The following is a 17,496-nucleotide window of genomic DNA, read 5'->3' as shown; positions in this document are numbered from 1 at the left end:
ACTCTTCAACGAAATTTCTAACTTGTTCATTATTCATAATGCAAATAAATTAAAGATATATATTTCTAAAAACAATCGTGAATTTTTTTTTATTTCGCATATCGATATTGTTAATTTTATGACTCAATGCAGATGAGTAACTTCAAGATACAACATATGCTTTCTTTTTTTTTGGTTAACAAAAAATTAATAAAAAACATAAGATTATGCATTAAAAAATCGTTTGATAAGTCAAATTCATGATAATAATATAAGATATTTAATATTTACAAAAAAAAAAACAATATTGATAATATTGAATCAATGAAAAAAGCTTATATATACATATTACTATAACACTTATTTTTAGAATTATAAACAATTCAAACTTATATTAGAAAAAGAAGATGGCAAGAGAATAAAAATATTCATTGTCAACTAGGTATAGCAGCACTATATTGTAATATGTCTTGCATAGATATTAACTTTTTAATGAAAAAATGACATATATGTATATATATATTTTATGAGACATTTTCTTTTCTTTAGGGAAATTTTAATAGGGAAATTTTTTTTAGTAATCTTCGTTCTATTTTCGCAAAAACAATTTATTAGTGCAACTTGTGTCTATTTATTTGAAATAAACTATATCGATATAGTTTATAATTGAAAGAAATATAATAATTTAATTAATCTTAAATTTTTTAAAACTTCAACTAAATAATAAATTAATGAAATAATTTTGGATTTTATTAAATAAATAGATTTAACTTAAAACGAATTTTATAATTAAGTTTCTTTAAAGCACTATTCAGCATTAAGATTATTCCTTATTCAATATTTTAATAAGGATTAAATATTTTTAAATAATTGTCAAATACTATTTAATCCAATTAAATCAAATTATTTTTTAATAATTAATAATAAATTAATTATTAATATAGTTAATAATTAATGATAATTAAGAAAAATATATTATAAAACTATAAATTATATTATAAAATTGAATCCTTTTATGCATCATTATAAGTAACTATTATGCGCTCAATGTTATACAATAATAAAAATAGAATAAATTTGATTGTTATTTGTTGTATGTAAAAATAAATATTTTATATTTATAATTATAAAACTTAATTAATACAATTTGTCTACAGATAATTATAGATAATTTATATATTTTTCGACAGTTAATTAGTATTCTATCTTCAAAATTCTTGGTTTTTGTTTCAAGTGCTCTCAATATAACTCATATTTACCGCTCAAAATTTTTATAATATAATACGTCACATTCACGCTACGGGGAGCCACAATGATACATAGTGACATAACATAACACTATGTATTCATGCAAGTTGAATGGGAATGAAATAGTAATTGGTAAATGTGTATTTTGGGCGTTGACCGCTAGTTAATTACAGTATATCATACAATTTCTTTTCTAATTTTAATTTTAATGCAAAGTTTTTTTTAATTTTAATATAAAATTTAATCGTTTTATTTGTTGTGAAATGTTATAAAAACATAATTGGTTTTTGTGTATTATAGAACATGTGGATCTGGATTTTATTAATGTTTGCTTGCGGAAACGCAGAGTTTTGGAATGGACTGGATAATAATCAAACTGGATTTGGCTTAAGAAATTCTAGAAATCCAAATGACAATATTATAATAAAAGAAGCGTAAGTTTTATAGATAATAATAATTAAATAATAAAGTATTAATATATTTATAATTTATAATTTATATTTATAATTTATATGTTATATTTATATATAATATATTTATAATTTATATGTTGATTTGTTAATGAATTTATCAAAAAATCAATTTCATTATTTTTAATCATTTTAAAACCAATTATTTATTTATTTATATTAAGTAGGAATATAATACAATTAATTAATTGTTTTTCGAGATATTAATTAATGTTTTATATCTTTTGCTGGATTTGATTAAAAAATATTTTTTAATTGTCAGATTTTATTGATTAAAATAAAATAAAATAAAATAAATTATATAAAGTTAGCATTTTTTATATATTTTGTGTTATTGCAACTTATTAAGTTAAGATTGGTATTTTTAGATTCTAATCATAAAATAATATAAAATGATATTAAATAATATAAAAAAAAATTAAATATTATCCTATAACAATTTAAGTAATATTTAAATAAAGATATTTCAAATTAAAAATATAAATATAAATTCAAAAGTATTTTCGAATAATTTTTACAGTACCTACTTTGTGGTTGCATCTCGAATGGTTAGGCCAGGACAGATTTACCGATTAGATGTAAATGTTTTATATAGTGTATTACCAATGATGGTACGTGCATCCATTCAAAGGAATGGAGTAGAAATAGCTGCAAATTTTCAAGAAGTAAAAGAAGGCATTCCAGAAACATTAATGATGAGATTACCACCTACATCTGTCAATGGAGAATATAAATTAAGAGTGGAAGGAACATATAATAGTTTAACTGGTGGTCAAGCGTTTTTAAATGAGACCAAACTTATATTTTCTCAACGATCAATGACAATTTTTATTCAGTTGGACAAACCAGTATATATGCAAAAAGAAACTGTGAGATTTAGAACTATACCAATAGATACTGAACTCAAAGCATTCAATAATCCTACAGATATATATATGTTAGATCCATATAGAAGAGTAATGAGACGATGGTTAAGTAGACAAAGTAATTTAGGAACAGTATCCTTATCATATCAACTTTCTGATCAGCCAGTTTTTGGAGAATGGATTATACAAGTAATAGCACAAAATCAAATAGAAGAGAAAACTTTCCTAGTTGAAGAATATTATCAAACACGTTTTGAAGTTAATGTTACAATGCCAGCATTTTTTTTTGATAATGATCAATATGTACATGGCATAGTTCAAGCAAATTATACTAGTGGTGCACCAGTAAGAGGAAATTTAACTTTAAAAGCACGTGTCAGATCATTAGATAGAGCATATACAGAATCTACTTCTGAACCTGTAGAAAGATATTTTTATTTTGATGAATATTATCCTGCATGGTTGAAAGTATCAAATTATTTAGAAAATAAGATTCCTGTATTAAGATTTTTTAATGGAACTTATCATTTTCGATATCCAATGTCAGAATTATTAAATTATGTTCCAACTGCAAATGGAGTAGAAATTACTGTAACTGCAACAGTTGGCGAAAGATTCTTAGATGAAATAATCTCAGGTTACTCTATGGCTCGAATTTTTAATTCCACTACAAAGATACGATTTTTAGGTGGATCACCGCAAGTTTTCAAACCAACAATGCCATTTACTTTAAATTTAGTAGCGTCATTCCACGATGATTCGGCATTGAGACCAACACAATTAAAAGGAGCTGTAATGGAAATTCGGGCAGATATCGAAATGAGAGCAGGCGGCCACAGAACGCTAGAAACTCAATATTTAAAACATTTGCAGGATAATGAAGGCATTTGGTCTACAAGAATTGATTTAAGAAAACAACTTGGACTTGATCATAATGTAGATCAAGCACAACAAATACTCAATGATATCTCTTCTATGAAAGTTTTTGCTTATCTAACTGATGGAGAAGGATTTAGAACGCAAACTGAATTATTGTTATTGGCACATGAATCACCAAATCAACAACATATAAAAATTTCAACATCAACAGAGAAACCTAAAGTTGGGGAATATATTATATTTCATGTTCAAACAAATTTTTATATTGATACTTTTAATTATCTCATTATGGCAAAAGGAATTATACTTTTAACGGGACAAAATATTATGGAAAACAATATAAAAACATTTGCTGTTCCTCTAAGTGCAGAAATGGCACCTGTTGCAACAGCAGTTGTATATCATATTGGGCAATATGGTAATGTAGTAGCTGACTCTTTAACTTTTTCTGTAAATGGTATTTCACGCAATAACTTTACCGTATTTATTAATAATAAAAAAGCTAGAACAGGCGAAAATGTTGAAATAGCTATTTATGGAGAACCAGGAGCATATGTCGGTCTTTCAGGTATAGATAGATCATTTTTTACCATGCAAGCTGGAAATGAATTAACATATGCTAATGTTATATCAAAAATGGCACATTTTGATGAAGATACAAATGGAACTCATTCCCATACTTGGATATATCACGAAGGTGATCCAGATGAAATTGTTTACTTTCCATCATCAACTTTTGGTATAGATGCCAATAGAACATTTGAATATGTAGGATTAATAGTTTTCACAGATGCTTTCATTTATCGAAGACCTGATAACTGTAATGTAACTCAAGGATATGGAGAATGTCTCTCTGGAAGATGTTATATATTAGATAAAAAATGTGATGGAGTATATGATTGCGATGATGGTACTGATGAAGCAGCTTGCGAATTTAAAAATGCGACCGATATTGCATTATTTAGAAAATGGCGATTTAACAGATTAAAAAGACAATATGAAAATGTTTGGTTATGGAAGGATATTAATATAGGACCTCATGGTAGACATATCTTCAATATAGATGTGCCAAGAAGACCAGTCCATTGGATGGTTATGGCGTTTAGTATGTCTCCAAGTATGGGTTTTGGTATGTTACCAAAAGCCATTGGATATATGGGAGTCTTACCATTTTACATTAATGTTGAAATGCCTACTCATAGTAAACAAGGGGAACAAATTGGTATCCGTGTTTCTGTTTTCAATTACTTATGTCATAATATAGAAGCTGTAGTAGTTCTAGCTGATTCCAAAGACTATAAATTCGTTCACGTTGAAGATAATGGTATTGTACAATCATATAAACCACGTACATCTTTTGGTGAACATCAATTCTTTATTTGGATTCCTGCTCAGGATGCTGCCATTGTTTATTTACCTATTGTACCAACAAGACTTGGAGATATCAAAGTACATATCTATGCTACTACTGTAATTGGAAGAGATTCAGTTACGCGTAATTTGCACGTAGAAGCTGATGGTCTTCCTCAATATAGACATCAGTCTATTTTACTTGATCTTAGTAATCGCGCCTATGTATTTCAATATATGCATGTCAACATTACAGAAACACCTATTATACCATATGACGAAAATCGTTACTATGTATTTGGATCAAATAAGGCAGTGATAAGTTTAGTTGGAGATGTCGTTGGTCCGATTTTCCCGACTATGCCTGTTAATGCTACAAGTCTCATGAATCTTCCTATGGATTCTGCAGAACAAAATATGTTTAGTTTTGCCGCTAATTTGTACACAACTTTATATATGCGTTTAGTTAATCAACGTAATAGAACGCAAGAGAAAGAAAGTTTTTATTATATGAATATTGGCTATCAAAGACAACTTTCTTTTATGAATCCTGATGGATCTTTTAGCTTATTTCGTAGTGATTGGAATCAATCTTCACCAAGTGTTTGGTTAACAGCATATTGTGCTCGTGTTTTACAAGAAGCACGCTTTTATGAATGGGAGAATTATCTTTATATTGATCCCGAAGTAATAGCTCAAGCAGTGTCTTGGTTATTGAAATATCAAACACCTGAAGGATCATTCTATGAAGTTACGTGGTTACCCGATCGTAAAATGAACAGCTCTCTAAATTATGATTATGATATAATAACTCATAGGAATATCAGCCTTACAGCTCATGTTCTAATCACATTACAAAGTGTGAAGGATTTACCTGAAGGACTGGGAACACAAGTTGCTGTAAGTGCTGTAGGTGCAGTGAAATGGTTAGAAAGAAATTTAAAATTATTGGAGGAACGTGGAAAACCTTACGAAATAGCGATAGTATCATATGCTTTATTATTGGCAAAAGCTTCTACTGCAGGACAAGCATTTAATATATTAGCTAGACATGCTCGTAGAGAAGGAGGATTAACATATTGGGGCAGAGAACAAGTGCCTCTTCCACCTTATAAGTTAGAAAATCAAAAACCATTTCTTCTACCACGTTTACCATATATGTATGATTCAGAAAACATCGAAACCACTGCCTATGCTCTTCTGGTGCATGTTGCTCGACAAGAAATAATGATAGAGCCTATAGTAAAATGGTTGAATGCTCAAAGACTGACAGATGGTGGTTGGGCTTCTACGCAAGATACCGCGTGGGCGATGAAAGCATTAATGGATTATACAGTCAGATCAAGAATTCGAGATGTTAGTTCATTAACTGTTACTGTCGAAGCTACAGCTCTTCCAGGACAGACTAAGACATTGTTTGTCAATGATAATAATCTTGCAAGGCTTCAAACTATTGAAGTAAGTTCATATTTAAAAATTAAATATATTTTTTTATTTAATATTAAATTCTATTATTGTAGATACCAGAAGCTTGGGGAACAGTAAGAGTACAAGCAAAAGGTGCTGGATATGCAATTCTGCAAATGTCTGTTCAGTATAATGTAGATATTGCGAAATTCCAAACACAACCACCTATAAGATCTTTTGATCTAATGACCAGAGCAAATTTCCATGGCAGAAATCAATCTCATATTTCATATCTCAGTTGTCAAAAGTACTTCAATTTCAAATACTGTAATGCAAATGCAAACTTATTTTATTAATTTTTGCAAAAAATGTTTTTAGATGGATAAATACAAATGAATCTTCGCGTTCTGGTATGGCAGTCTTGGATGTAACTATTCCAACAGGATATATAATTCAACAACAAACTTTGGATACATATATCAGATCAAAACAAGTGAGAAATCTTCAAAGAGCACGATTCCAGGAAAAGAAAGTTCTCTTTTATTTCGATTATTTGGATCAAGAAGAAACGTGCGTGAATTTTACTATAGAAAGATGGTTTCCAGTTGCAAATATGTCACGATATCTTCCTATCAGAGTTTATGATTATTATGCTCCAGGTATAATTAGATAGAAAAATATAATTTAATAAACAGAATAATTAACAGAATATAATTAATGAATATTTTATATTAAATATAATAATTTTTTAAAATTATTATTCGTTATATTTTTTTTTTTCAGAACGTTTTAATGAAACTATATTTGATGCTCTGCCTACTTATACACTAAATATTTGCGAAGTTTGTGGAAGTTCTCAATGTCCTTACTGCCCGATTTATAATACTGCAACGATGTTAGCTACAACATCAGGTTTTCTATATATTGTTTCTCTTTTAGTTGTTGTAATGAGATATTTTCGCACACAAGAATTTAGTATAAGTTAATTTTGATATTTAACAGGTGATAATTTGATAAAAGAGTGAATAACTTCACGTTTATATTTTATTAAACATTGCCATGTTTTTTTCGACTTTTATTTTATAATGTCTTTAATACTAGAACTACTAATTTATAACATATATTATATCTAAATATACTATACATAGTATAGTATAGTATAGTATAATTAAAATTAAAATTGAATTATAAAAATAATTAGATATATATAACTACAATTTTGCCTGAATAAAAATCAATATTAATCTTTTTACATATATTATTTTTATTAATTGTAAAAATAATTAATTTGACTGATTTGATAGTTCTAGTATTAAATTTGTTAATTAACTATTTTGGTGCAAAACTGAAGCAATATATAAAAAAGATAAGTACACGCGAATAAAAGTAATTGATGTAGTTTCAATTAATTTTATTTGTACTTATTTTTTATTTATCATATTAACATTTTATCAGATCATTTGTGAAAAAAACCGTCCATGTGTGATTTGTTAACGTATATTGGAAATTTTATATTTAACAAACGTAAAAAAAAATGAAGAAAAAAACATATTTTTATACATTTTATAATATTGCAATAATTTAGATTTTATGTAATTTAAAACGCATATCACGTGTTTTTATTCATATCATTAATCAATGAATATGAATGTATGTAAATATTTTTAAGTATTATTCTATATATAGTTTTTAAAAGATTCAAAACTGTAGTTAAAGCAATGTGTTCTAAGAGGCAAAGAATTATTAAGTACAAATGAAACATAGTAGAGACCGAGTTTTTTCAAGTAAGGCACATTAATAAAATATTTTTATATTTTGTAACATTAATTTTTAACATAAATTTAAATTTAAATTGATATTAAAAATAATGATTTTCTTTTATTTTAATAAATTTTAGAATTTCAAATTTTTTTCATAATCATCAATTTTCGATGATTTTGTTTGAATCTCTTTCTGTTTTTAGTTTTATTTAAAAAATTTTCAATTTTTTTGTTCCATTTATAAAGTTGTGTGCCTGTATTAAGTTATTTCTAGAGAAGTCATATAAGTATTATTGTTCTATAAGAAAGCTTTATTTAAATTAGGCATTTGCAACTTGAAAAATTTAAAATAGTGTAAAATTTTCGTAAATAGTGCCTTCATAATATCTTTGAACACTATTATTTTATATTTGAAATGATAGATTAGAAAAAATCAGATTTAAAGAAATTAGATTACAAAATTAATGTCATATAATAATATGAGCATATACTTTTTCAAGTAAAAAAAAAAATGTATTTTGCTTGTATAAAAAAAATTTATATTCTTATGTATAGTTATTTGTCTGTTCGAACGTCAAAGATTTATTTTTACAAATGTAGTACATTTATAGTAAAATGATACATTAAAGTACATAAGGTTTTCAAAAAAGAATGTTATATGACTAATACTTTAAAGATATGCGATATAATTATGTATATAATTAATTCATATAAATATATAATAGTAATCTAATACAGTAAAATCTTCATATCCGCAAAGGATTCATAAACCTTCTGCGGATACCGAAATTCGTGAGTAATATATGTGTATATATATATATATATATATATATATATATATATATATGTACACATATATATGCTATGCATGTTACTTATTATTTTTATTTATTATAAAGTTATAAATATTTATATGATATTATAAGTTTTAGTTATTTTAATTATTAGCTTTAGTTATAATTGGTGTTGGATTACGTGGATATATTATAAATTAGATATTTGAATGCAAATTTTTAGGATCTTAATTGCGGATACGAAAGTTTTACTGTCATATTCGACTTTTTTTTTTTATGAAAATAAAATAACTGTCTCGTTATGAAAAAAAAAATATATATATATTATTAAACAATTAAATGATTAAAATTTTGTTACAAATTTTCAAAAAGTATTGTAGTATATGTGACGTTAATAACATCATAACAAAAATCTGTTTTATAATGAAATAATGACATTTATATATAAAACAGTAATATGTTATTAATTTATCAATATCGATTTTATTTTATTATTTAAATCTTGATATCGTTTAAGTATAATATATTTACATTATACAATCATAATATACATTAAGTTATTTAAAAATTAAATTTTTATAGAATCGATTGCTCGTTTACACTATCCGTCCATAGATGTATTTAAAACATTAAAAAAAGGTAACATTTAATGTGTATTCAAAAAATTTTTATGTTTTATAACTTTTGTACAAATAAATACTAAAAAATTACTTTATATTTGAATTTTTTTATTGATTAAATTTTACTTCTTAAAATGAAAATCTTAGTTAAAATTGAAATTAAATTTTAATGTGAAATCATAAATGAAATAGAGATAGAATAATGAGAGAAAATATTTTATAATCTTATATTACTAATATTTTATAATTTAAAATCTTTTATTTTTAATTTGCTAAAAAAAAAAAAAAATATTAAAATAAAAAACAAAATATTTTAGTAAAAATAAAAAGTTCATTTTAGAATGATAATTATATTTGTATTATAAAATAAAAAATCTATTATAAATTTAATAAAAATCTATATAAATTTTCTTGAAATATTATAGTAAATAATAAAATTATAAAATATATGTATATATGTATATGATATATAAATATTAAAATATATGTATAAACTATTGTTTTAAAATAATAAAAGATTTTTTTTTGCATTTTTAATTTAACATAAATTAAAACTTTTATTTTACTAATACTATTTTCAATTGATTATTATTGGTTTTTTTAACTTGCAATTATTTATAATTATATATTTTTATATAAAAATATAACATTTAAAATATTTTAATATAGCTATATTTTTTATGCTAATAAATTATAGAATTAATAAATTAAATATTGAAAATTATAAATTTTAAATATTTCATATTTTATTTTATTTTTAATATTTGTTGTGCAATTCATATTCATATTTTTTGTTTGGAGTTTACAGAAAACTATTTGTGTTATTATCAATATTGATGCGTGTGACTTTTCCCACCGAGGTACGTTTACTGGATAGCGTCATTACAGGTTAATTCTATTATTATATAGCAACCGTGTTCGATTTCACATATAATTTAAAGTTGCATGTAAAATATACACATTTTATTTGCGAGTGTGATAATTTATGCATTTTATTCGTTTATTCGTTTGTTATTATTATGGAAGTGAAGCTGTGTTATTGTTTCAGTGTGTTAAGTTCATTTTTGATTCGGATAACATGTAAGTCTTTTTAAATATAACATACAACAAGCATAGTCATTACAAATATTTTGATATTCATGCAAAGTAATCTTTATTTATTATTTATCTTTATCTATTTAGATTAGGTTAGATTTTTCAATTCGTTTTTTATTCCTGTTTCAATTTTAATTTTATATTTTTAATACTTTAATATCTCATATTTCTTAAATGTTTACATTTTCACGAATGGAAATAATACATAGAAAAATTTAGTTATATGAGATCATGACATTGCAATGTAAAATAAATTTCAATTATTTTAAATATTTAATCCAATATTTAAAAGTGTCTTATTCAAAAAAACTGCAAAATGAAAAACGAATTTTAAATTAATATAAAAATATGAGAAAAAGGAATAGCAATACGTTAAAAATCGATGTTCAATAAATTGAAACATGATCATATCATATTTTAACTTTATTAATAATATATTTATAAGCTATATATTAATTAGCTGTTTTCCAAAGTAATATTTTAACAGTAATACGGTACGATCGTAACCATATAGTTTTTTTGATATCTTGAAATACATCAAATTGATTACTTTTTTTTACCTTTTATCTTTTTCGTTTCGGATTAGCGAGTAAGATTTGAGAAAAATCTCTGGAATTTAAAGCATCATGCAATCATTGATTGCATTTTGTTCCAAATCCATTAGTTTGCGACGATGATGTCTTAAATATTGAAAATTTTGTTTTTTATCTCTATTAGAATCAGAAGGTTAATCAAAAATAGATTATAAAAGGATATAGACGATAATTTTAATCGTATTAAATTTTTTAAATTAAGCATAAAATGTTACAACAATTATTTTAGTGAATTTAATAAATATTATTAATATAATATTTGTATAAATGATACAATATTTAGTGAAGTAAATTAAATAAAATAAATATTGTCAATGTTTCATGTAAATGTCATTATTATTATTCGCGTTTCCATAATTAAAAATTTGTTTTAAAGAGATATTTTATACAGATTTATATTATATTTATTTAATTTATTTGTAAATAAATTTTTATATTTAATTTTCTTATTATCGTTTTCATATAATGTATATTTAAGTCGTGTGTTCCTTTTGTTTTTTAGTTTTAATTAAACAATAATAGAATTAAATAATTCAAACAGTTGAATTATTTAATAAATTAATATTTTCAAAGTTTTTGTTCTGCTTTTTTTAAATTTTAAAGTAAATTTTGTAAATCAAATATATTTAATATAAATTTACAATACAATTTATGATTAAATTTTATGCACACTTATTTTCTTATGTTCTTTTTAGGTAATCATACGCATTTTCTATGTATTAATCTATAGAAAAATTATTAATACTTTTTAAAAATATAATATTATATATTAATATATATTTCTTTATAATATATAATATAATATTTCTTTATAACTTTTTGTGAAACATTTGTCTGAAACATTTTTTCAATTTTTATCATTTGTATGTATTTTTCTAAATGAATGTTTTCAATTTAATTGGACATATTGGTATTTATAAAAATAAAATTGATATATATATGATATATGATAAATATGATATATATATATTGATATAATATGACATATAAAATATAAAATATGTAAGATATATATAAAATATACATATATATTTTATATATATGTTATATATATGTTATATAACATCTGTCACAAACAATAAAGTAAAAAATATGTGTATGTAGAAATATAATATATATATATATATATATATATATATATATATATATATATATAGAAATATAATTTTTTGCTTTAATAAAATTATTTTGATTGAGTTTTTTCATTTTTTCATTATTTAAATGTTATTAATACACTTATTATTGATGTTTAATGATTGGTTTTTATCTCTTTACAAGAAATTTTAGAAGTAGCTTATATTTTTCTTATATTTAGTTATATTTGAATCATTTCAAATTATTTTTTACTAATAATAAGCTGTTTAATCTCTGTGTAATAATTTATTATTGTCAATTCTTTTTATTAATATTAGATAAATTTATGTATATACATGCAGTATAGATTTCTATAATAATTTTCTATTTTTTTTTTTTCAAAAATTATTTATGTCATTATTCTATTTCAATGTTATTATTCAATTCTATTAAAATTAAAACAATTTTTAAATGTTTTTTATGCAGAATTTTAATTTTTTTAGTAGAATTATAGAATTTTCAAATTAATTTTTAGGCATATATATATTTCAAAGTAATTATAAAATAATAATAATAATAATAAAAATGTTCTCTTTGGAGGACATCGTATTCGGTAACCAATTTGTTAAGAATTGTAGAAGAAATGTGGAATATAAGATCCAATTTCAGAGTTTGAAAAAGGTTAATAGTGCGTAGAAAACAGTTGAAGGATTCCATGTTGTTTCTGTTGATGAAAAAAAGTTAATCTAGAAACTAGAATTTACGGTTTCTATATATTCTTGTTTGCCGTAATTGAGATAGACGCGAGAGTATGGTCTTTAACAAATTGGATGATGATAAGTTAATTTATGAAACAATTTTATATAGAGATTTCTGGAAAAATAATAATAAATACAAATAAGATAGAATGTCAACATATTTCTTTTCTTGATAAGACAACAAATAATAATAATAAATAAATAAAATAAATTGAAGGAAATTAAATGTATAGATAGCGACATATAATATAACTAAATAATATGAGAAATAAAACGATATTTTCATGTATGGAATAATAGTATGGAAGATTTTTTCTAACAAAAGCAGAAACAATTGATATTTACATGTGATTTTATTATCAAAAGAGATACTAACTAAAAATATTTTTTTGTATTTTGGTATTTTTTTTGGGCATGAGGTTTAACATTAGAAATGTTTCTTAAGTTGTTGAGGCAATTTATCAGAATTTCGTCCTTGGATTTTAACGGGAATCCTTAGTCCATATTGTTACAGAAGGAAGAGTGTAGTTGAGTGATGGATGATGCTAAAGGATATATGCGGTTAGATGGATTGAAGGTCATTAGGTTTTATGGACTTCAACAAAAGGATGATCACTGTACGAAAAAAACTTCTCCATCGATTTAAGTCCATCTATTTTCGTGAACACGAGTTTTGCTCAATCGTACTAAAATTAAGCGAGTCTTGTAAATTTTTTCCTTGATCTATAATGATTTATAAGTTATTATATTAGATTTATAGAATCTAAATAGAATTATATAACTATTAAGAAAAATATACACGCAGAATTGAGTTTTGAATATACAATAATCAATATAAATACAAATATCGGAAATATAAAAAAGACTATTATTTTTTTAAAATAAAATGATGTCAAGTCTTGTTTACATTTTTACACTCCATTAAAAGTAATGAGAAATAGATTTATGAAAGAAATGGATTGATATAATCTTTCAATGAGTCGTGTCAGTTGTAAACAAACGCTTATGGGATATAAGTCAAATATAACATTTTCCATATGAAAATTTATAAATTGTCTATAATTGTCTATAATCACAGAAATGCCGTATTTTTATTTTTTCTATTATATATTGGAAAATTGAATTTGATCACCTGTGTAATCGCTTTGATAAATCATCAAATACGAGTGAAGTTTGAAAAAGAATTTTGAAAAGAAGAACGATATCTTAAGAGAATCTAAAAATGGAGAAAATTAGACGAAAATATAGACATAATGGCAGTTATTGTAATTGCCATAATATTATTTATGATATATTTAATATTAATGTATTTAAATATTAATTTATATTGTGAATATACATAATAAATATAACTTATAAATATAAAATTAAATGTAACAAAACTAATATAACATAGAGAACATAACAAGAAATACAGATATTGATAAATGAATTAAGAAAATAAGAAGCAAACTTACTTAAGCAAAGATACTGTAGAAGAAAGTATGAAAGATTTTATAAATTCGTCCCTGCTCATAGTTGACTATATTATGATCAGTCATTAGTTGGTCATGTGACTGTTGTATACTAACACATGAATGTTTTTGTTTATAAAATCTTGTTTATAGCTGATGACTCGACTTGATCAACAAATTTATAAATGTGTATAAATAATAAATACATACTTTGAAATATCTTTAATATTCTTTATTTTTTCGTAGTATATATTCGAAGTTTTCTTGAATTACGTGTAACAACGCAATACAGTGCCATATAACTTTGCCATATTCAATACGGGTGACGTGAACATACGCGTCACATGGATTTCTTATTCTATGGCGGTTCTTATATAATATATGTTTTTTTTAAATAAAATTAATATAATTTTTAAATCTTTGTATTAATTTTAGCGTTATAGTTTATCATTCACTCTCTATAACGTTACATGTATTAAATAAATAAAATATATAGATATATTTTAGCTATTTACTTATTTTAATATTTATATTAAAAAATAATCAACTAGTTCACACTATTACAAAGAGATACATGTAATAATAAAATCTCGCATATTATGATTGATTCATTAATTGATTAATATTTAATTAAATAAGAGTTATATTATGTTAAAAGTCTTCAAATCTAAGATAGTAGATAATCCTCTTTCGACAATATTATTTATTATTTTTCAATATTTTGATTTACATTATATATAAACATGCACAATGCAACGCTATATTTTATCAAATATTTTAATATGTATTCTATATTTATATTTCTATTTATATAAATATTTGTGGTATGTAACTATTATAGAATTACTGGTCACTTTCGAAGAATAAAATAGTTTGTAAAGATTGTTTAGACAAGAGAAAATAAGTAGAAGAAAGATAAAATATATAATATTAAACATTTCTAAAATCTATAGTATATATATATACACAGTAAATATGTATTTTATAACTGCAAAAAATTTGAAATCAAAACTTGTTCAATAGAGATATTGATTTTTACCTGTGATAATATAATTCAATTAGAATTTGAAATTTTTTACATTTTTTGCTTAAGAAAAATCTTTGTAAAAAGAATATTGATGCAACAATACTAGTACAATGCAAGTAAAATTTTTTATTTTTGATCTTTTCAGAAAAAAAACTTTTATGAACATATTTTTAAAATCTTTAATCCAATATAAGCAAGGATAAATATTTATAAAAAGATATGATTCTCGATGATAAAACTCATCGCACTGAATAACATTGATGATTTTATTTGATGGTCGTTTATTTCAAATTATTAACAAAAATACTTAAGGTTACATAAAATTAGATTAAGTCATTCTTTATCAAAAAGTATATAAATTTAATATCATGAAATCAGGAATTCAATAAATTTTTATTTAATATCAATCAATTTATGTTTATTATAATATTCTAAATTTAATTTCACCTCAAATCAAAATTAAACAAACTTATTTAATTGTTAGATTCCATGATTTACATTAAGTTTTTTTAATTTGGCCAGCCATCAATTGTTTATAACAATAAATTTAATTAAAATTAAGTTATATAGTAGAATTCTGTTTACAAATTTTAATTATACAAACAAATTTAGTATCTGATTCAATTTTTAATCGAGTTTCTATTGTTTTAGGATTTATTATCTATTGAAAATCATTTTATATATTATAATATATATATAAACGTCTTTATAATATACATTAAAAATATATATATGATTTGTATCATTGAATAATAACAAATAAAGAATTAATTTGTTAAGTACAAGTTATTTGTAACGTTTCTAAATTGTAATATTTAATGCAAAATTGGATAACAAAAGTGGATAACAAATCCTTGACAATTCTAGTTCTACTGTAATGTGAATCATATTTGCAATATATTTGTAATGAGTGATAAAATTAACTTTTGTTGTTTATCGATTCAATAAATTTTAATGAAAGAAAACTTTTATAAAAACCTATCGATAAAAAAAAATTAAAAAATTTAATCTTGATAGAATTTTCGCGGATATTTGATCTCAACAATTAGATCAGGTTACATTTGTCGCATATTCGGTTTCAGAATATTTTAAGAGATATCTTATTCAATGGTGAAAATAAATCTCTTGAAATTATATCGTAAATATAGATTTAACAGTTATAAATATTTACTGTATTTAAGAGTAAAGAGTAGAAGAGAAAAATTGGTTAAAGAGATAGACAGATTATTTAAAAATAAATCTCTTTTTTCTTACGATTTATATATAATTTATCTTTCAAAAACGACGTAGATTTTATATTGATTTGAAACAATACATGCTTTGCCAGTTATAAAGAAAAAAAAAATAATTTTATATAATTCAAATAATGTTTCAACATTTGTTTAAGTTACGAATTATGAATTTATACTTGTGAAATAGATATTAAAAAAAAGAAGGAAACATTATTACTCAATATATTCTATTTAAAATCGTATTTTATTATGTTACAGACTTATTGATCAATATATGTAATGTGTAAATATACATATTTTGGATCTTTAACTCTTTGTCTGAAAATTATAAAATTATTGAAGTCAAAATTATCGATATTAAAACAATCTATAATTCATCGTTTTAATAGATGTTAAATAAAAAATTCGTTAAAGATATATTTATAGGCAATTTTTGATTGATCAAACAATTTATTTTATTTATCTCAAATCATTTAAATAAAATAAATGATTAAAATTGAGCAATTTGATTTATAAATTAATAATATGAATAATTTAAAAGAAAAAGCTAGAAATTTTATCATTAATTTTCATTGAAAAAAAAAACATACAGATACATATAAATATATTATAATATTAATATATTTATAGAATACTTTTAGAAGATCAATTCTAATGTAAATGTATATCATTTATTTTGAAGATTTAAATGATCGAAGAAATCTGAAATAGTGTTCGTTATAGAATAGTTCGCTATCGTACATAGAATAAGGACAAAATCAAGATATGAATTCATCGTAAAGAAAAAGACATGTATTATTCATGAAGCTACAAAAGCTAACTGAATGAAATGCATTCGATGTGAACAAGCGTAAATAAACTTTTCTATAAAAAGATTGTAAGAAATTTTG

At 22.9% G+C, this 17,496-nt stretch overlaps 1 protein-coding gene and 1 long non-coding RNA gene across 4 annotated transcripts in view; both read left to right on the top strand.

Annotated features, from left to right (window-relative positions):
- The first annotated feature begins 1,328 nt into the window (after nucleotides 1–1,328).
- On the top strand, nucleotides 1,329–9,468 carry Mcr (macroglobulin complement-related). 3 transcript variants are annotated; one of them, XM_086913107.1, is made up of 6 exons: nucleotides 1,329–1,359; nucleotides 1,528–1,661; nucleotides 2,218–6,250; nucleotides 6,313–6,506; nucleotides 6,578–6,858; nucleotides 6,983–9,468. In XM_086913107.1, the coding sequence occupies exons 2-6, from the start codon at nucleotides 1,531–1,533 to the stop codon at nucleotides 7,183–7,185; spliced, it is 4,842 nt and encodes a 1,613-aa protein (XP_086769233.1). In that variant the 5' UTR covers nucleotides 1,329–1,359; nucleotides 1,528–1,530; the 3' UTR covers nucleotides 7,186–9,468. The 3 variants fall into 3 exon arrangements, with proteins under 3 accessions (XP_086769233.1, XP_086769238.1, XP_012343949.2); XM_086913112.1 differs by having other exon boundaries at nucleotides 1,356–1,399; XM_012488495.3 differs by lacking the exon at nucleotides 1,329–1,359 and having other exon boundaries at nucleotides 1,413–1,661.
- Nucleotides 9,469–10,134: 666 nt separating this feature from the next.
- LOC147658638 (uncharacterized) overlaps nucleotides 10,135–17,496 on the top strand; it is a 59,628-nt gene continuing 52,266 nt past the window's right edge. The window contains exon 1 of the long non-coding RNA XR_015293501.1: nucleotides 10,135–10,453. This is a non-coding gene — a long non-coding RNA (uncharacterized LOC147658638). The remainder of the gene's footprint in view (nucleotides 10,454–17,496) is intronic.

The sequence above is a fragment of the Apis florea genome, unplaced genomic scaffold (assembly GCF_048593485.1).
Source record: "Apis florea isolate Af1SG1 unplaced genomic scaffold, ASM4859348v1 contig_1794_pilon, whole genome shotgun sequence".
Taxonomy (NCBI): domain Eukaryota; kingdom Metazoa; phylum Arthropoda; class Insecta; order Hymenoptera; family Apidae; genus Apis; species Apis florea.
This window is presented reverse-complemented; position numbering and strand designations above follow the sequence as displayed.

Coding starts and splice junctions, on each gene's coding strand:
- Mcr (XM_086913107.1), top strand. CDS start 1,531: ATGTGGATCTGGATTTTATTAATGTTTGCTTGCGGAAACGCAGAGTTT. Junction 1,662..2,217: donor AATATTATAATAAAAGAAGC/GTAAGTTTTATA, acceptor TAATTTTTACAG/TACCTACTTTGTGGTTGCAT. Junction 6,251..6,312: donor CAAGGCTTCAAACTATTGAA/GTAAGTTCATAT, acceptor CTATTATTGTAG/ATACCAGAAGCTTGGGGAAC.